Source organism: Hypomesus nipponensis, chromosome 21, assembly GCF_054491055.1.
Source record: "Hypomesus nipponensis isolate SF chromosome 21, ASM5449105v1, whole genome shotgun sequence".
Classification (NCBI taxonomy): domain Eukaryota; kingdom Metazoa; phylum Chordata; class Actinopteri; order Osmeriformes; family Osmeridae; genus Hypomesus; species Hypomesus nipponensis.
The window spans coordinates 9,611,001-9,626,402 of NC_140381.1; the positions used below are offsets into that span (position 1 = coordinate 9,611,001).

A 15,402-nucleotide genomic window follows, 5' to 3' on the forward strand; every position below is an offset into this window, starting at 1 on the left:
AATTTGTTACAACCTACACAGACGGATGTTGTGCTCACTGGGTTAAGAGTTTAGGAAACTTGTTAACGGTATTGAAAAAACTTTCATAGCGATTGTAAAATTCTGTATTTTTATAGGCCTAGCACAATTCATACACAATGGAAATTCCAAGTGCTTTACAAATGAGCAGAAGTGTAAGTGTAGTGTGTATTTATTAAAACAAACCAAAAAAATGTGTACAATTCTGAAATGTATATCAATTTTAAATTAGAACGGATGAAAAAGGTATAACTATTTATTTTGCGCAAACATGTCAGCTCTCAATTGTGCTTAAGAGTGCTCTTGGGTGTGCGTAAATTCTGTTCTTACCTAAGAACAAATCCCAAATAAGAAAACATTGGTGAATGCCAGAATCTTCTTGAAAACTGCGTAAGTTGGGTTTGAGAACAAATTTGTTCGTAAGAACATTTGGTGAATGAGGCCCAATGTCTTGTTTGTTCTCCCTCTTCAGCTTGCCTTTGGATGGTGACCCCGCCTTCCTCTGTATCCCTCTCTCGTTCGCTGGAAAAGAAGAACATGATCTTAGAAGCAAGAACATGCCTTCCCTCCCTCCCCCCCCCCCCCTCTGGTTCAATTGCACTCTCTCTTTCTCTCTTTCTGTTTGGTTTGCACTCTCTTTCCGTCCGTCTCACCCTTTTACTATCTCTATACATCTCTTCTCAATCTCTCTCTTTATCTCCTTCAAAATCATCGTACACACACACAACACACACACACACATACAGAACCCCAACTTGTTCCATATTCCAGACTAAGTTGGAAAATGGAAGGATGGAGGAGTGGCAGCCTGACAAAGCACTCCACATGTGACCAGGGTGACAGCCAGGCATGTTTTGCCAAGGAATTGAACACAGCACACACACATTTGCATTACATGTAGTCATTTAGCGGGCGCTCTTATCCAGAGCGACTTACAGTAAGTACCGGGACATTCCCCCCGAGGCAAGTAGGGTGAAGTGCCTTGCCCAAGGACACAGCGTCATTTGGCACGACGGGAATCGAACCGGTAATCTTCTGATTAATAGCCCGATTACCTAACCGCTCAGCCATCTGACCCCCATCAAACATACACTTACACGTACCCTGGACCCCTCTCGACTTCATATCACAAACTAGGTCATCTATTTCCTTAAAACAACAGTGCAATCAATGGCCTCTGCACTGTTGAAAGTAGTATTTTCAGAGATTGGATTTTGGCTTTTGGCCAAAAAGATTGTGCTTTTTAATTATCAGGAATCATTTGTGGGAATTACCCCCTTGTAACTCTGGAAACTCGACAAAGTGTTGTTTATTTGTGTGCACTATGCAACACGGCAAAAATGCCCGATCAAATTTAAATACAAAAGTATTTGTTAGGAGCTTGCTTATGCTTCAAACAAATACATTTGTTACACGCCGAAGCAGTAAGATTTCACTTGATAAGATTTCCTAACACTATATTGTTTATTTAAATGAAGTCAAATTAAGTCAATAGATAGATTATTCCTAGAAACAACTGGAAATCGAAAAACAAGATTCTCACACCCAGATGTTTTTAGAATTTTTTACAGTGGATAGGTTCAAAACAATGTTTTACTTTGTTTATCTTAATAAAGAAACGGTCCCCTTCCCCCCCTCTTTCTCCTGTTATAGGAGACAAACACCAGAGTAATGTGAGTGTTTTGAGGATCTAATTAAGAGGGAGCTGTTCACACATATACACGCACAGACACGCACATACACGCGTACTGTAAGTGGACAGCAACGCTAAACGGAGAAGACAGATGTACGGCACAAGATGTACAGCACAAGCCGTACCAGCAACGAAAGCTCACCAAGATTCAAGCTCTCAGTTCAAGCACGCACACACTTTAACACACACTCCTCGACCCTTATCCATCCCCTCCCTCCACCACGCCCCCTCCCATCCTCCATCGCGCCACCCCCCCCCCCGCTGACCTACTTTCGCAATGCCGTAGTTACATAACCGAGGTTATGTTGATCACAGCAAGCTCAGACTACACGCGGGTACACACACACACACAGTACACACACACACTCCTCTTAGAAAACCGGGAAGAAACCCAGAAATGTCATCAGTTACCCTGAAACACACACCTGTGTGTGTGTTTGTGTGTGTGAATGTGTTTTGCTGTTCCCTGCTTTTGTCCATTTTAGCGTGAGAGACGGGTGAAAATAAAACACATGAGGTCGAGCAGTTTCTCAATGTCTGTGTCCCGGGGCAACAGGGTGTGTTAGCAGGTTTGAACTCATATCCTGGCATCCATTACAAGCCATACCTGGGACTGTGTTTACAATGACTCACGACAAAAAGGAAATCAAAATGGCCTCTAATTCATTGTTATCCAAATGATTGTTTTTGCTTCTCCCTGCTTCACTAGCTAAATTGACGGAAAACATACACCCACTCTGGACAACAACTTTGGAAAAGGTCTTCAGTGGAATAAAAGGTCATAGGGCCAAAGTTTGTCCCTATGTTACTTTTGTAGTACCTTCATATCCCGAAGGACACAAGGCATGTCAATGATAGGGCTGCGAACATGGCTTCCAAGACCAGACAAGCACCGGGACTATGCTGAGGTGTTTGGGTTTTCATGGCTGTGAGAGACACGTCATTTACCATCCAAGGAAGTAAACAAAAAAAGGTCGTGACCTTTTTATAGACATGAAGATAAAGGCTGTGATGTTAAAGCTGTTCTCGGTGTGCCCTGCAAATGCCATGGACTGACGACTGTCGACCGTACAACCCCACCTGCAACACCATCAGCCACCGCATTGAGAACGTCATCACCACCTTCAAACCCACACGAAAGAAGTCCTGGTGGCAGTCAGAGAACAGTGAGACGCACACACACGTCACACGCACTCATACATAGAAACACACACACACACACACGAGAGGAAGAAAGGGGGAACCGTCCGAAGGGGGTCTTTTGTGCACGGCGTGTGCGTGTCTGTCTGTGTGTTTGAATTGGCAGAAACAGGAGGGGTTTGGGTTGTCTGAGAGAGGAGAGTGGTTGGGTGTATGTGGACGTGGGCGTGAGTGGTTGTACATGTGTGCGTGTCCTGCTGAACACCAGCCTCCCTTGTGCCCCTCGATGTGCTCCACTGGCCAGCTCCCTGAGGCTACGGCAACCGTAGACTTACTCCTCACCGGGAGCTTGAACACTGCAGAGGCGTGTGACGTAACCCCCCCCCCCCCCCCCTCCCTTTCCTCTCCCCCTTCTCCCCGTCAGCCCCCTCTGAATTCCCCCTCTCTTTCTTCTCATCCCCCCTCTCCTCCCCTCCATCTCTGACCTACTTTTCGCCCTGACCTGCTTCGCGAGCTTCCGCATATGCCAGGGCTTTTGAAAAAAAGAGAGAGAGAGAGAGAGAGAGAGAGAGAGAGAGAAAGGGGAGGGAGTGTGCTGAGTCTACTACAAAGCACTGCGGTTTTCGCCGGAATGTCACCTTGCCACCACTCCGTAGCTGCCGTGGCAACCTGTCGCGCAGTGTTAGCTCTGTGGTAACTGCATTAGCTGGGCCGTGGGGGTGGGGGGGTAGGGGGAGGTCTTGTTACCGCCACAGGAACAATAGGACTCTGTTCAACAACCGTGTGCACTAACACACATGCATAACCTCATACGCATGCACATAGACCCAAAGTAACATACACACAGTAACGTCTGTTGACACTCATGCACACACAAACACATGCACATGTAATAGTTCTGGAGTCAGTGACATAAGTTTTTCTTTGATATAGCAACCAGTTATAATTGATAACCAACCCGTGGCTGCAATCATTCTCTAATGTCTCTTATGCAACCATGCGCTGTGATGTAACCAAGCCTTCCAGCTTGTTCTTGACAATCTGCCTTGACGACCAGCTCCAGTTCCATTACATGTATCACCGAACACTTCCTGCAGAGAGGTGCCAGTCTCAGAAATTCCTCTCTGGCCTTTCTTTCTCTTTTTTTAAGACGTTATATAATTTGTTATGTTCACTGCAGTGTGATGCATTGTGGGATGATTCCCTGTTCCCAATGTGTCAACACATTTCAGACTATCCCGTTGATGATTCATAGTAGCTCTTGGGCCTTATTTCTGTTGCGTAACTCAAACTAATAAGTATAGGCCTACTTGAGTTCATCAAGAGATGCAGGGTTTGTTGTGCCGGTAAATTGTTATTGAAGGTGATCCAACTTACACATCCACTGAACGTGAGTTGGTATGTATGGAAGCAGCAGTTAAGTCAGTGCACAGTTTACAGGTCTATGCACTGACCTGCTCTCAGGTTGAGTGAGTTAGCAATCAAAGTCTACCTTTTGCAGCCTGCATAATCATAGTGATATGTGATATTCAAGGTACTGTATGTTTGTGTGTGTGCGCAGCATAATTCCTGACCCCCTTAAAGCTGTGTGTGTTGGTGTGCGTGTCAGTCAGGGAGTTTATGGCATAAATATCTAGGCCACGAGTTGCGTCAGCCATGTCAGATTCTGTTGCCCCACAGGGCCACAGTGTCCCCGTGTGTTACGATGATGCTCCTCGAATTACCATTAATCCTCTCTGCCCAGAACCATGGGGAGAGGGGGATGAGAGGAGGGAGGAAGAGGGGGATGAGGAGGTTAAGTAAGGGGGAGGGGGGGGATTTGTGAACACTGAAGTGCTGCAATTTTGTTTGTATCTGTGAGGATATTAACAACCTCATTTATCATGGGGTCAGGACTGGGTGTTCTGTTCTGAAGTTTAAGTGAAGTTAATAAATTGCCCTCTGGGACTTTTGTTAGTGAGTTTTTGTTTTGCAGCTGGTTTAAATCGACTGTCCCTGTATGTGGTATTTGTTTTGGGGTTTCCTTAGGTTTTTTTATGATGAGTTAGAGCTAGCTTCAACCCTCAGCCTTTACCTTTACCCTAAAGTCCTAATTTGTGATATAAAAAAAAGAGCAAGAATCACATGAAACACCTTTCAACTTTGGAAATTCAACATCCGTTTATTTTTGTTCCTTTCACAATCCCAAAAAGATTTTCCCATCATGATCATTGCACTTTCAACCGTGTGAAATATAGCAATATACTACTGGACACAAGCCTCATTCAAATTTCCTCCATTTCACTAAAACCTTTCGGCAAACAACAAACGTTACACAGTATCACAGAGTACAAATGGTGATCGGGGCAGGAGGGGGGTGCATGGAGTCATGGGTAAACACATGTCACAATCAGAAAGAGCATAGGGTATAGAACAAGGGTTTGGACACATGAATAGCCCAAATAATAATAGAAATTGAATATAATAAAAAATAATATTAATAAAATAATAAAGTCATAAAATAATGGTATCCAAGAAAAGAGAGAGCCAACTTTACATTTATACACAATGGCCAAAGGCAGGCACCTGGAAGTGAAACAGTTAACATCGTTTGTACTGGGCATTACAGATGGAACTACATATAGGTGAAGAGATAGGGGATTGATCATATGGAGTCAGAAAGAAAGAGGCACATTAGAAAAAGTTAAGAGCAGCTTTGTCTATTGGAACTCAAGTGTACTAACCACTAAAACTTCCAGTGACCCAAAGTTTCATAGAGCCCGTGTTTGTGCTTAGGTAGCTAACCCTCAAAATGGGGTTTTTCAAGGGTGAGATGGACTGGTAACTACAGAGTGTACTCTGGTGATATGCTGATGCCAGCCTTGACAGTGTGGCCTAACATGATTGTAGGTTTCCCAATGGCTTATCCTCACCTGGGTGTTATGAAATACTGCAGCATACAACCTTGATATGACGGACCCAAAATATTAGACATGGAACCCGAAGAGACATGAAGGAATATACAGGTATGATTTTCTACAAGCTGTGGATCATACAGACATCAAAAGGAAACATTTTTGAGGCATTTTGTCAACAAGTAAGGACTGTACAAAGACTCCAACAAGGACAGACTGGTAACTTTTCATGTCTACGACTTCCACTTTCCCCTTGTAGTGTTAGTTTTTTTTATTTTTTCGTTTTCTTCTTAAAATATATTTAAATATATGTAAATCTATATAACAGTAATATACAATCCAAGTGCTTGAAAAGTTATGAGGTGTCTGCTGTGCAGAAAGGGGTGTGGATCACGGTAACTGGTAAAGACGATTTTCATGGGTGGGAGGGGGGGGAGAGAGGAGGAAGAATGGAACTCTTTGTCTGTGGGGAGGGGGAAGAGACGTATTTCTTTGGTCAAAAGAATGTTCCCATAATGCCTTGCGAACTGTATGCCTGCTGCGTCGGCCACCCACAAAGTCAGAAAGTGAGACATTGACCCCCCTTGGCATACCAGAGGTTTGACTGAGTTTGAGGTCACATGACCCAAGGAGCACCACAAGACTGGATCAGGGCCTGCTGTCGTTTTACTGTCCAACCGTTCATTGGGATATAATGTTTATGTTTTCCAGAGGAAAACAAATCTCACAGGCTGAGACGGGATACGAGTTCCATTCTAGTCCTCCTCGCCTTTACTTCAATACCTCCCAGATCTGGGACCAACTGTTATTATTGGAAGTAAGGATGGAGGGAGCAAGGTCCATGGAAAGAAAATTGTTGAAACACAGTGAACCATGATGTTGAACCCGCTCCAGAACCGCTGGACTGCATACCTTGGTAGAGCTAAAGCCATTGTTGGAGCTGTGCAGGTAGTACGCGGTTCAGTTTCTGTCAGTAACAGGGTCATGGTGGGCAAATGGCATAGTGATAAGTTGTGAAATACCAGTTGATGCAGCGGAAGGTCATAGGGCGACATCTTGCAAGTGTCTTTTCTGTTTTGGTGGCGTTCTCCAGGCTCTACTCCCGCCTGTTGTCACGTCCATTTCTGCTGCTGGCTCCCTTCCCACCTTCCTTCCTTGCCTCCTCTCTCTCCTGCGTTGTCTGAGACTCGTCCTCGCTGTACTCGGCCGCATTCTCCACCTCCCCGCTGTCGCCACTGCCGTGCCCACCTTGTTGATTGCTAGGCAGGGCAAGGTAGGGATGCTGGGGCAGGGTGGGAGATGGCGATGCCGAGGAGGGGGAGCCGATTGGTGCATCCCCTTGGGTTCCACTTGCGCCGTTGGACAGGGCTCTGTACTTGAGGCGGAGCTTGTGGGGCAGGGCTGTGGCTTTCACCTCGGTCTGGCAGTCGATTCCATGGCTCTGGGCCGCCCCCACCATCAAGGCACCTGTTTGCAATGCCCTCTGGTTGTAGCTTCCCATCTCAGAGGAGGATGAAGAGGGGGACTCGTCATCCGTGGATCCCTCCTTGTCGGAGCTGCGGGGGTCCCCGTCGCTGGAGGAGGTGTCCTTACCAGATGAAGAGTGTTCCTGGTAGTACCCCTCGGCTCTGGGCCCCCCTTCGTATGTAAGGACTGGGGGCTCTTCGTCCAAGGTGCTGAGGTAGGCCTGGTGGCGCTGGTAGGAGTGTGCCCTGCCCTCCTCACTGCTGTGGAGGAGCTCTGGGGCAAAGGGGTTCTGAGAGTCCTTGTGGTCCTCTTGGCCTTGGTATCTGTATGGTCCGACCTCGGCATCGTGCTGCTGTTGGGAGCGGCAGTCATACCTCGGTTCTTCGGTCGAGTCGCAATGGCTGTTGGTGTACTCGTAGGGAGGGGAGTCTAGGGTTTTCCTTTCCAGACGCTCAGCGACATCCATGATGCTCCCGGAGGACTTGAAGGAAGGATGCCCTGTCTGGGTGTTGTGAGTCCCAGAAGGCCTGCTCTGCTGGGCCAGGTCCATCTCCTCTCTCCTCTGGTTGTCCATTGGATAGGAAGTGCTGCCAGATCGGTAAAGGATCACACTCCTCTGGGCAGAGGCACCCTGGGAAGCTGGGCTGGCAGCTTCCTGGTGGTGGTGGAGTTGCTGGTGCTGGTAGTCCATCGCACATTCAGCCTCTTGGGACCTGTGCTGGTGATCATGAAAAACTCCATTGGACATCCCATTGGGTATTTTGTCCATGTCCATGCCTGTGGACTCCCTTTTGATTTCATAGGCCATGGGTTCAGGACTGTCTCTGGAGGAACCGTCAGACAAGTCTGAGAGGGAACCACGAGGGGAGTACTTGGGGAGCGGGGTGTGACGTTCCCCCCGGCTAGACTGTTCCGCCTCAGAAGAGTCTGAGTTGAGCATTACCTGGGAGGCGCTAGAGTAGCCACTGCTGGAGAAGTAAGGGTTGCCGGTGGGATTTCCGTTGGTGCCAGCGCCAGCCGCAGAGCTGTTGGAGATCTGCTGGCTCTTTTCCATGTAGGAGGCGGTAGTGATCAGGCCAAATCGCAGCTTCAGTTGCAGGAGCTCAGTCTTCAGGCGGACGTTCTCCTCATTCAGCGCCATGACGCGATTCTCCAGCACCATGTCATTGAGGCGGCGTTTCTCCCTGGAGCGCTTGGCCGCCTCGTTGTTCTTGCGGCGTTTCTCCCAATAGGACGCGTCCTTCTTCTCGTCAGAGATGAACTCCCGCTTGCGCCGGCATGACATGTTGGCCTTGCTGCCTTTGCTCTGGCGGCCCGAGCGTGAGCCACCGTCGGGCTGAGGGGACGGAAGACTCTCACTGTAGTTGGAGTAGGTGTCAACGTCCATGTTGTTTTTGTTGGCAGATGATTGCAGGTGCAGACTAAGGCTTTCCATTGTTGTCTTGTTGGGGCCAGACAAGTCTGGCAAAAAGGGCAAAGGGGGAGGGAAAGGATAAGTACGTTGTGGAGAGAACCTTTTTTGGGAGGGTGTTCTTTTCCTAAGTTGCAGGATCTGCAAAAAATTCTGGATGAGGTATTTGAGCTCCTCTTAAGGAGAACCTCATTGATTTTGTTGTTAAAGTTCAAGTGTCAAAATTTGCCAAGAAGATCAAAAAGAGGTGAAACTCGACGAAAACCTCGCACATTGAACTTGTTTCCCAGACTTCACCTCAGACAAACTGAGAACAGCAACTGACGTTTAAGGCAATGCCAAAAAAGTATCTCAGAACTGGTTCAAAGTAGCCGTCGAGTTGGTAATCTCTTGTTAATGGCTTGCAGTTGCGTAGACTGAAGAAGGTATTCTCTTTTCAACTTGTATCTTTGTCAACCTTAACCAGAGCTTAGCTGTTCGATACTGTGTGGACTGATGCCCTTCTTTTCTGGGACGTATTACTCAGCGATGTAGGTCACTCCGTCTACTCAAAGGGTTTTTCCACGGCTCAGCGATCCCTAGGGGCCCAGTTTCAGTGCCGCTTGCTCACGAGGAACCAGACTATGGAAAGGAGGAGAAAGAGAGAGGGAAGATTCATTAGTTGTCTGACTTAAATACCACATTAAACTGTGACCTACATTTGGCATTTCATGTAAAGCTATACCGTTTTCCACAGACCACTAAACATTTAAACCATGTAGTCCCCTTATATATGTAAAATATTTCCTAGATTTTAAATTACGCATCAATACTAGTCAGAATACAACTCTGGCTTTTCCAACTCCTGCCATTAGGTGCAGCATGAAACAACCCATGTCACACAAGATTTGACATCAGCTTACTTAATTTGGACATACATGTTTTATGACCATTCAAATCCAGTCTCAGGCCTGCTATCATGTTCTGGGACTAGCTGCCAAAACCAACAAGGCTACAAAAGCGATTAAATGGTAATACTTTCGACAATCCTCTCTTTCATACAAGATAAAGAGAATGGCAAATAAAAAGGGGGTTGGATGACTTCTTTCAGACATAACTCATCAGAACACTGGAAGGAGGGATAGTGGAACGGGTTAGACGGGCACAGGGCAGGGAGGGAACAAGGGAAGGACTGGGCAGTGGCGGTTACGGGGTGTACGCTTTCCAGAGAAAAATAGGTCAGTCATACGTGGTGGGGGTTAGGTGCGCGGAACGCTGGGCTGAGCAGAGCTGTAATGCTGCAGAGCTCTTGTGTAAGACCCTGCACTGTCACAGTCACATAACCAGGACTTGGCAAGGGGCTGAGTGAGTGCCAAGGGCTTCAGACAGACGGGCGCAGAGAGAGAGAGGGAGAAAAGAATAGAGTGTGAGGGAGAGGGGAAGGTAGGGAAGTTGGGTAGTCGGGCAGTAGGGCAATCATTCAATGAATTAGCGGCTCTTAGTAAATGGATATATGTTGAGAAGTGTTTTTTTTTGATAGTGTACAAATGAGGGTGTACACAAAAAGGCAATTGAAATGTTACGCCCTCTATTGAGGTCTATTCCTAAACAATTTTGTACATTGTATTTTTCAACTTATGTAGTATGTCTCCGAGCTTAACCGAAGTTTAGGCAGACAGGGCTTGTTATGTAACTGTATCTTGACTGGAGGTGGCAGTAGTTTTTTTTTAATGTTGATATGGCTGTGGTCCACCTATATTTCAATAATTCAAAGACTGTCACGGTCTCAGTTTAAAACAAAATGCCCGCTAGTCAGGTATTACACAACACACCCGAACACGGAAACCTTGGCCAATACCCTTCTCAGTCAACAACAATGTTGCGGCATATGCTGTTGATTCATCTCAGTAGTTTACATGCTCATTCAGTCTCTCTGTTTTGGGTCTGTGATCCTCACCCCGGCTGTTCCGCAAAAATTAATAATGCACCGTTAAACATCGGCGTCAACCATGTGTTATTCGGCATGCTCCCTGCAAACTGATTCGGTGATAGGCCTACACGCGATATAGGCTACTAATCTAGGTCACTGCTGGGTTAGAATTCGTCACTCTGGCACCCCGTCACTAACAACACCCGAAAGTAAACAGGGCACTTCCGTCAAAACAAGACGTCAGTTGGCATCAGTAAAGCTGATAACAGATTTAACAAACGGAAACTTTATCGACACGACACAAATATAAACGTTGTGTGTGATATAAACAGTGGAAATAAATAAATTGGCAATATATTTTGTAAAGAAATAAAAAATATAAGGAAGCATTTTAAATTGTTCATGTCCATCTTGTGAATCGCTGGTCTATTTATTAGTAAAAGTTAACTAGTGCTTGCAAAATTAATCGCAGTGTAAATCGAATTGCCATTTAATCTGGCGAATTTCTCCTCTCGGAGTTAGTCTCAACTCAATTGAGTTGGTTATGAGTTGATTACATAATCATAATTCCGTTTAATTTTCCTGAAATTTCATAAAATCCCCAGTTACACAACGGAAAAGAGAATGTTGAAATCTACTCGGGGTTTGCCATTAGTTGGAAATACGTTACCGATTTTCTAATACAAAAAATGATAGTTATAGTGGTTTCGGGACTTATTTGTATACTTGGGGAAACTAACTGGACGACGAAAAGCTCATATATCATACCTCAAGGGGTAGGCTTTGGTAGGTAAGGAAAAAACGAAGGTAAGGGAAACGCGTACATTCGTGTTCCCTGTCCCACTGACCTAGAAACCGCTCTGCGCAGTAAACACAAGCCTATGACGGTGCGCAATCAAATAGGTTAGTAGGACTCGAAAGAGGGAGCGGGAGAAAGAGAAGGAATTAAAAGTGTGCTCTAAAAATAGAGCGGGGTGTGTGTGTGTGTGTGAGGGGGGGGGGGGGGGGGGTTAAGGCAGGAGGGAGGGAAGAGCGAAATGTGGGGGCTGAAGGAATTCAACCGGTGGACGTGAGGCATTTTACAGACACCGCGGTATAAGAACATGTAACTTATTAAGTCAGCAACACCCGATTATAAAATCCCCAATCATTGACACACGAGTCGAGTAAGGCTCTGCAATGCTAAACATCAGGCATTAGTGAAAATTGGAAGTGTGTGTGCGTGTGTGTGTTGGGCGGGGGGTTGAAGGAAATGGCATTGACGTCAGGGCACACGCCCATATTCCAGCCCAAATCAGGCGTACCAGCTTGACAGAACTGCCGCGCTGGATGTCCATCTTTACATGAGGAAATCATTGTGCTACTCACACGTGGCAGCAAACAATGTTGGATATAAAACATTGTACTGTTGTAAGGCTCAGTTTAGTTTTTACTATGCTACCTACTCAAAAGGGGACATATTGCAACAACAAAAACCTCAGACATCTGAGGGTTTCAAAGAATCAACCTTCACCACACATTTGAGTGAGTCAAAACAATGACTCTCCATTGCTACAATTGTGTACTATTGGCTGAGGGATATCTAGATGAACATGAACACTGTCGGTCCTCAAGCCCCTCTGATTTCAAGTTCATCCATCTCTTGAGACACAATCTGCAAACACACACCCTCAAATATTTTGGCCCCTTTGTCTTCCAAGAAAGAGAGACTAACAACAAAAGAATCCTGAGATTGCAGAGGCTCTAACTTTCACAGGAACATGCCTTGCCAAAAACATTCACGCAATCCCACTTTCCCATTTTTTTTCATGGTCATGCAGTAGGATATGCACCCATCTTTAAGATAAAATTCCCTTGAGGGCTATCGTGGAAAATTAAGTCCTTCATACTTTAAGAAAATTATGGTGTGTGTGACTTGTTGGGAATGTGTTTTCTATATAGTATAAAAGGAATTACCGTTCAGTTAAAACGGTCAAACAAACTACTTGTCACAGAATAGAAGTACTACAATCTTTTCATGTATTGTTGAAAGCAAAAATAAACATATCTGCTTTGGTTTGATTAAGTGGAGTGAGAATCAGGCTAACTCAGCAATTGCAAAATCTCTTGACTTTTTTTCCTCTAGGCGAGAGAAAGAAAAAAAAAGTCAGAGGATTTGTAGACCTCATTAAAACCCAGAAAGTTGAATACTGATTTAATGATTGAACTGTGTCTTACAGACTGTAACCTCTGTTTTGTATCCCTTCACAGCAGAAGTTGTCAAAACGTTGTGCAAGCGTGGCCTTTGTGACCTGTGTATACAGCCCAGCCAAGCATTTCTGCTATTTTCAATTCCGTAAAAGGTTTTTCCAAGGAGTGACAAAGACAGAAAAAGTGTTCTGTAGAAAGGCTCGTAAAATAAGTGCAGTTTTTCAACAGTTTCTTGTCCAAATACATCATGTCATCGGTAGGTAAGCAAACACACTGGAAGCTAAGGTTAAATGAGGAACCATGGAGACTGTAAAAGGAAAACGTTTTTTTTCTTCTTTTTTCAGTGTGTCTAGTTAGAGGCTGCTCTCACTGTGTGGTCACAGTCTTTGGCTCTTAACTCATACCTCATGAATTATCCTAACCAGAGGCCAAGTTGACCTACATTTGGAAGGGACTTAAGTGGGAGACCAACTGGCAGCCTCAAATTTTCAGCACTTTGCTGTTGTTTTTTTATGGAGGGAGGTGGGTTCAATTACATCACATCCTGAAGGAACCCTAGTCCCAACCACAACCTTGTTTAATTATATGTTTTAATAACGCATGGCACAGGCAGGCAAATCACAACTAATTGTTGGCTACTTTATATATACATATGTGTGTGTGTGTATATATATATATATATATATATATATATATATATATATATATATATATATATATATATATATATATATATATATATATATATATATATATATATATATATATATATATATATATATATATATATATATATATATATATATATATATATATATATATATATATAGTATATAGAGGGGGGGCGGTTCCTGATGAGGGTAAATATAGTTGAAGAGGTTTACAACAAACAGGTTGTGAGAGATCTGGGTTACGAGATAGTTTAGGCTGGAGGAAATAATATATACCATATAGCAGGTGGGGTATCTTGATTGCCTGTGCCCAGGGCAATAGTCTTGGTTGCTTGTTGCACATAAACACCTGGTTTCTCTTTGCATCAGAGTAGCACTCATAAGGACTGACTCCTCATGTCAACGTGTTGCAAAAATACATGGAAAATACGAGTAAGCCTACTACTTATTTAAGTAAGTCTTATACAAAATATTATGTGAGAAATACATATTTTCTATTTCAATTCATTACAAAAAAAGAGAGGAAAATACCAAAAACACTCATTGGCAAATATGACTGGAAAATCTCTATTAATCTTTTTCTGTCCCACGAAAGAAACGCCAAAAGCATTCTTTCAACTGCGTAGCTGTTCTCATTGGCTCATAGACTACCGCTGGGATCAAGCTATAGCCTACTCTACTAACGTTGGTATTATTTTCAAACATTGAGTTTCTGGAAAACTGGTTAAATAACCATTAGTTTCTCCTAAAAAAAAAAATCAACATTTTGTTAAACATTTGTTAAACGCGTAATGTGTTAAAAAAGGCATGTCAAAATACATATTTATATCCTAGGCCTACAGATATATAAAGTGCTACACGTGACAGGCGAACAAGTGTTCCATGTAGAAACGGATAGTGCGTCTCCAGGACTTACAACACGACATAAGGAGGTCACCGCTAGAAACGGGATGACCCCATCCATAAACTAAATGGTGAAAAAGGTTACGACGCTGCAAACACCACATGGCACTAAAACGAGGAAGTTATTTATAGGCCTATACTTGGAAATCATCACCTTAAATATAACGAACCGCAACCCTATCACTGACCACTTCATATAGCTTCTGCAATTTAGACGAATTCCAGTGCACATATAGACTACTACGTGACACTATCAAAATTGTTGGTGTGACATTTTGGGGGAAAGGCTCATTGAATCTCAGGGGGCGGCCAAAGGGAAAAAATACACATCGTGTACGTAGGCTACATCCTCCATTCCCTGGAAAATATAATGGGGATTGGGGGAAACGTTCGCCTCGCCTTGACATTGAACACATTGAGGAATGCACCAAGCACGCCTCCAAACCACACAAAAGCATCCCATGCTATAAATAACGCCTTGTATAAAACTCTGGACGCAGCAAATATTCAGTATTGGACAGAGCCACATTACGTGAAAAACACATTTAATAAAACTACTCTGATATAATTGTCTCAAAGTCACAAGCTTGCTACCGGTAGGGCGAGTCGCCATGTGAACAATACCCCCATACAAAAGCATCATCCATGTCTCCAATCTAAAGAGAATACGAAATCAGGTAATCAATTGGGACTATCGCTATATTGCACATTCCTATTACTTACGCAAAAGTAGCCTCCGTGTTACTATTTACGCACAGAATTCGGCACAAAAGAGAACAATCTTTTGTTCACGTACCTTTACTGAAGTGACGTGTCTCCCAAAAAAACGCACGCTGCCGGACACAAAGCTGTCTCCTTCCGCAGTAGAAGTTCGTGTCCTCTATTTCCTTTCTCTGTTCTCTTCATTCAAAGATGAGCTATCGGTTGAAATCCGGCGCGAGTGGTCTTTCTCCGCTCTTAGGTTGGGTGAGTCAGGATGAAGTCCTCTGGATGCTATGTCTCCCGTTTTGCTTTGAGTCTAGTGTTATGTTGGGGACGTGATCCAGATTCTCTCCCTCTCCCCGCTAGAATGTATGTTAGTAGGTCAGCGGTTGCGTAACAGCGCT

At 44.5% G+C, this 15,402-nt stretch overlaps 1 protein-coding gene across 1 annotated transcript; it reads right to left on the reverse strand.

Annotated features, from left to right (window-relative positions):
* Nucleotides 1–4,985: 4,985 nt before the first annotated feature.
* nfil3-5 (nuclear factor, interleukin 3 regulated, member 5) lies at nucleotides 4,986–15,373 on the reverse strand. Its single transcript, XM_084685437.1, has 2 exons — nucleotides 15,093–15,373; nucleotides 4,986–9,244 (listed from the first exon to the last, which is right to left on the reverse strand). The coding sequence occupies exon 2, from the start codon at nucleotides 8,645–8,647 to the stop codon at nucleotides 6,842–6,844; it is 1,806 nt and encodes a 601-aa protein (XP_084541563.1). The 5' UTR covers nucleotides 8,648–9,244; nucleotides 15,093–15,373; the 3' UTR covers nucleotides 4,986–6,841.
* Between the last annotated feature and the right edge of the window lie 29 nt (nucleotides 15,374–15,402).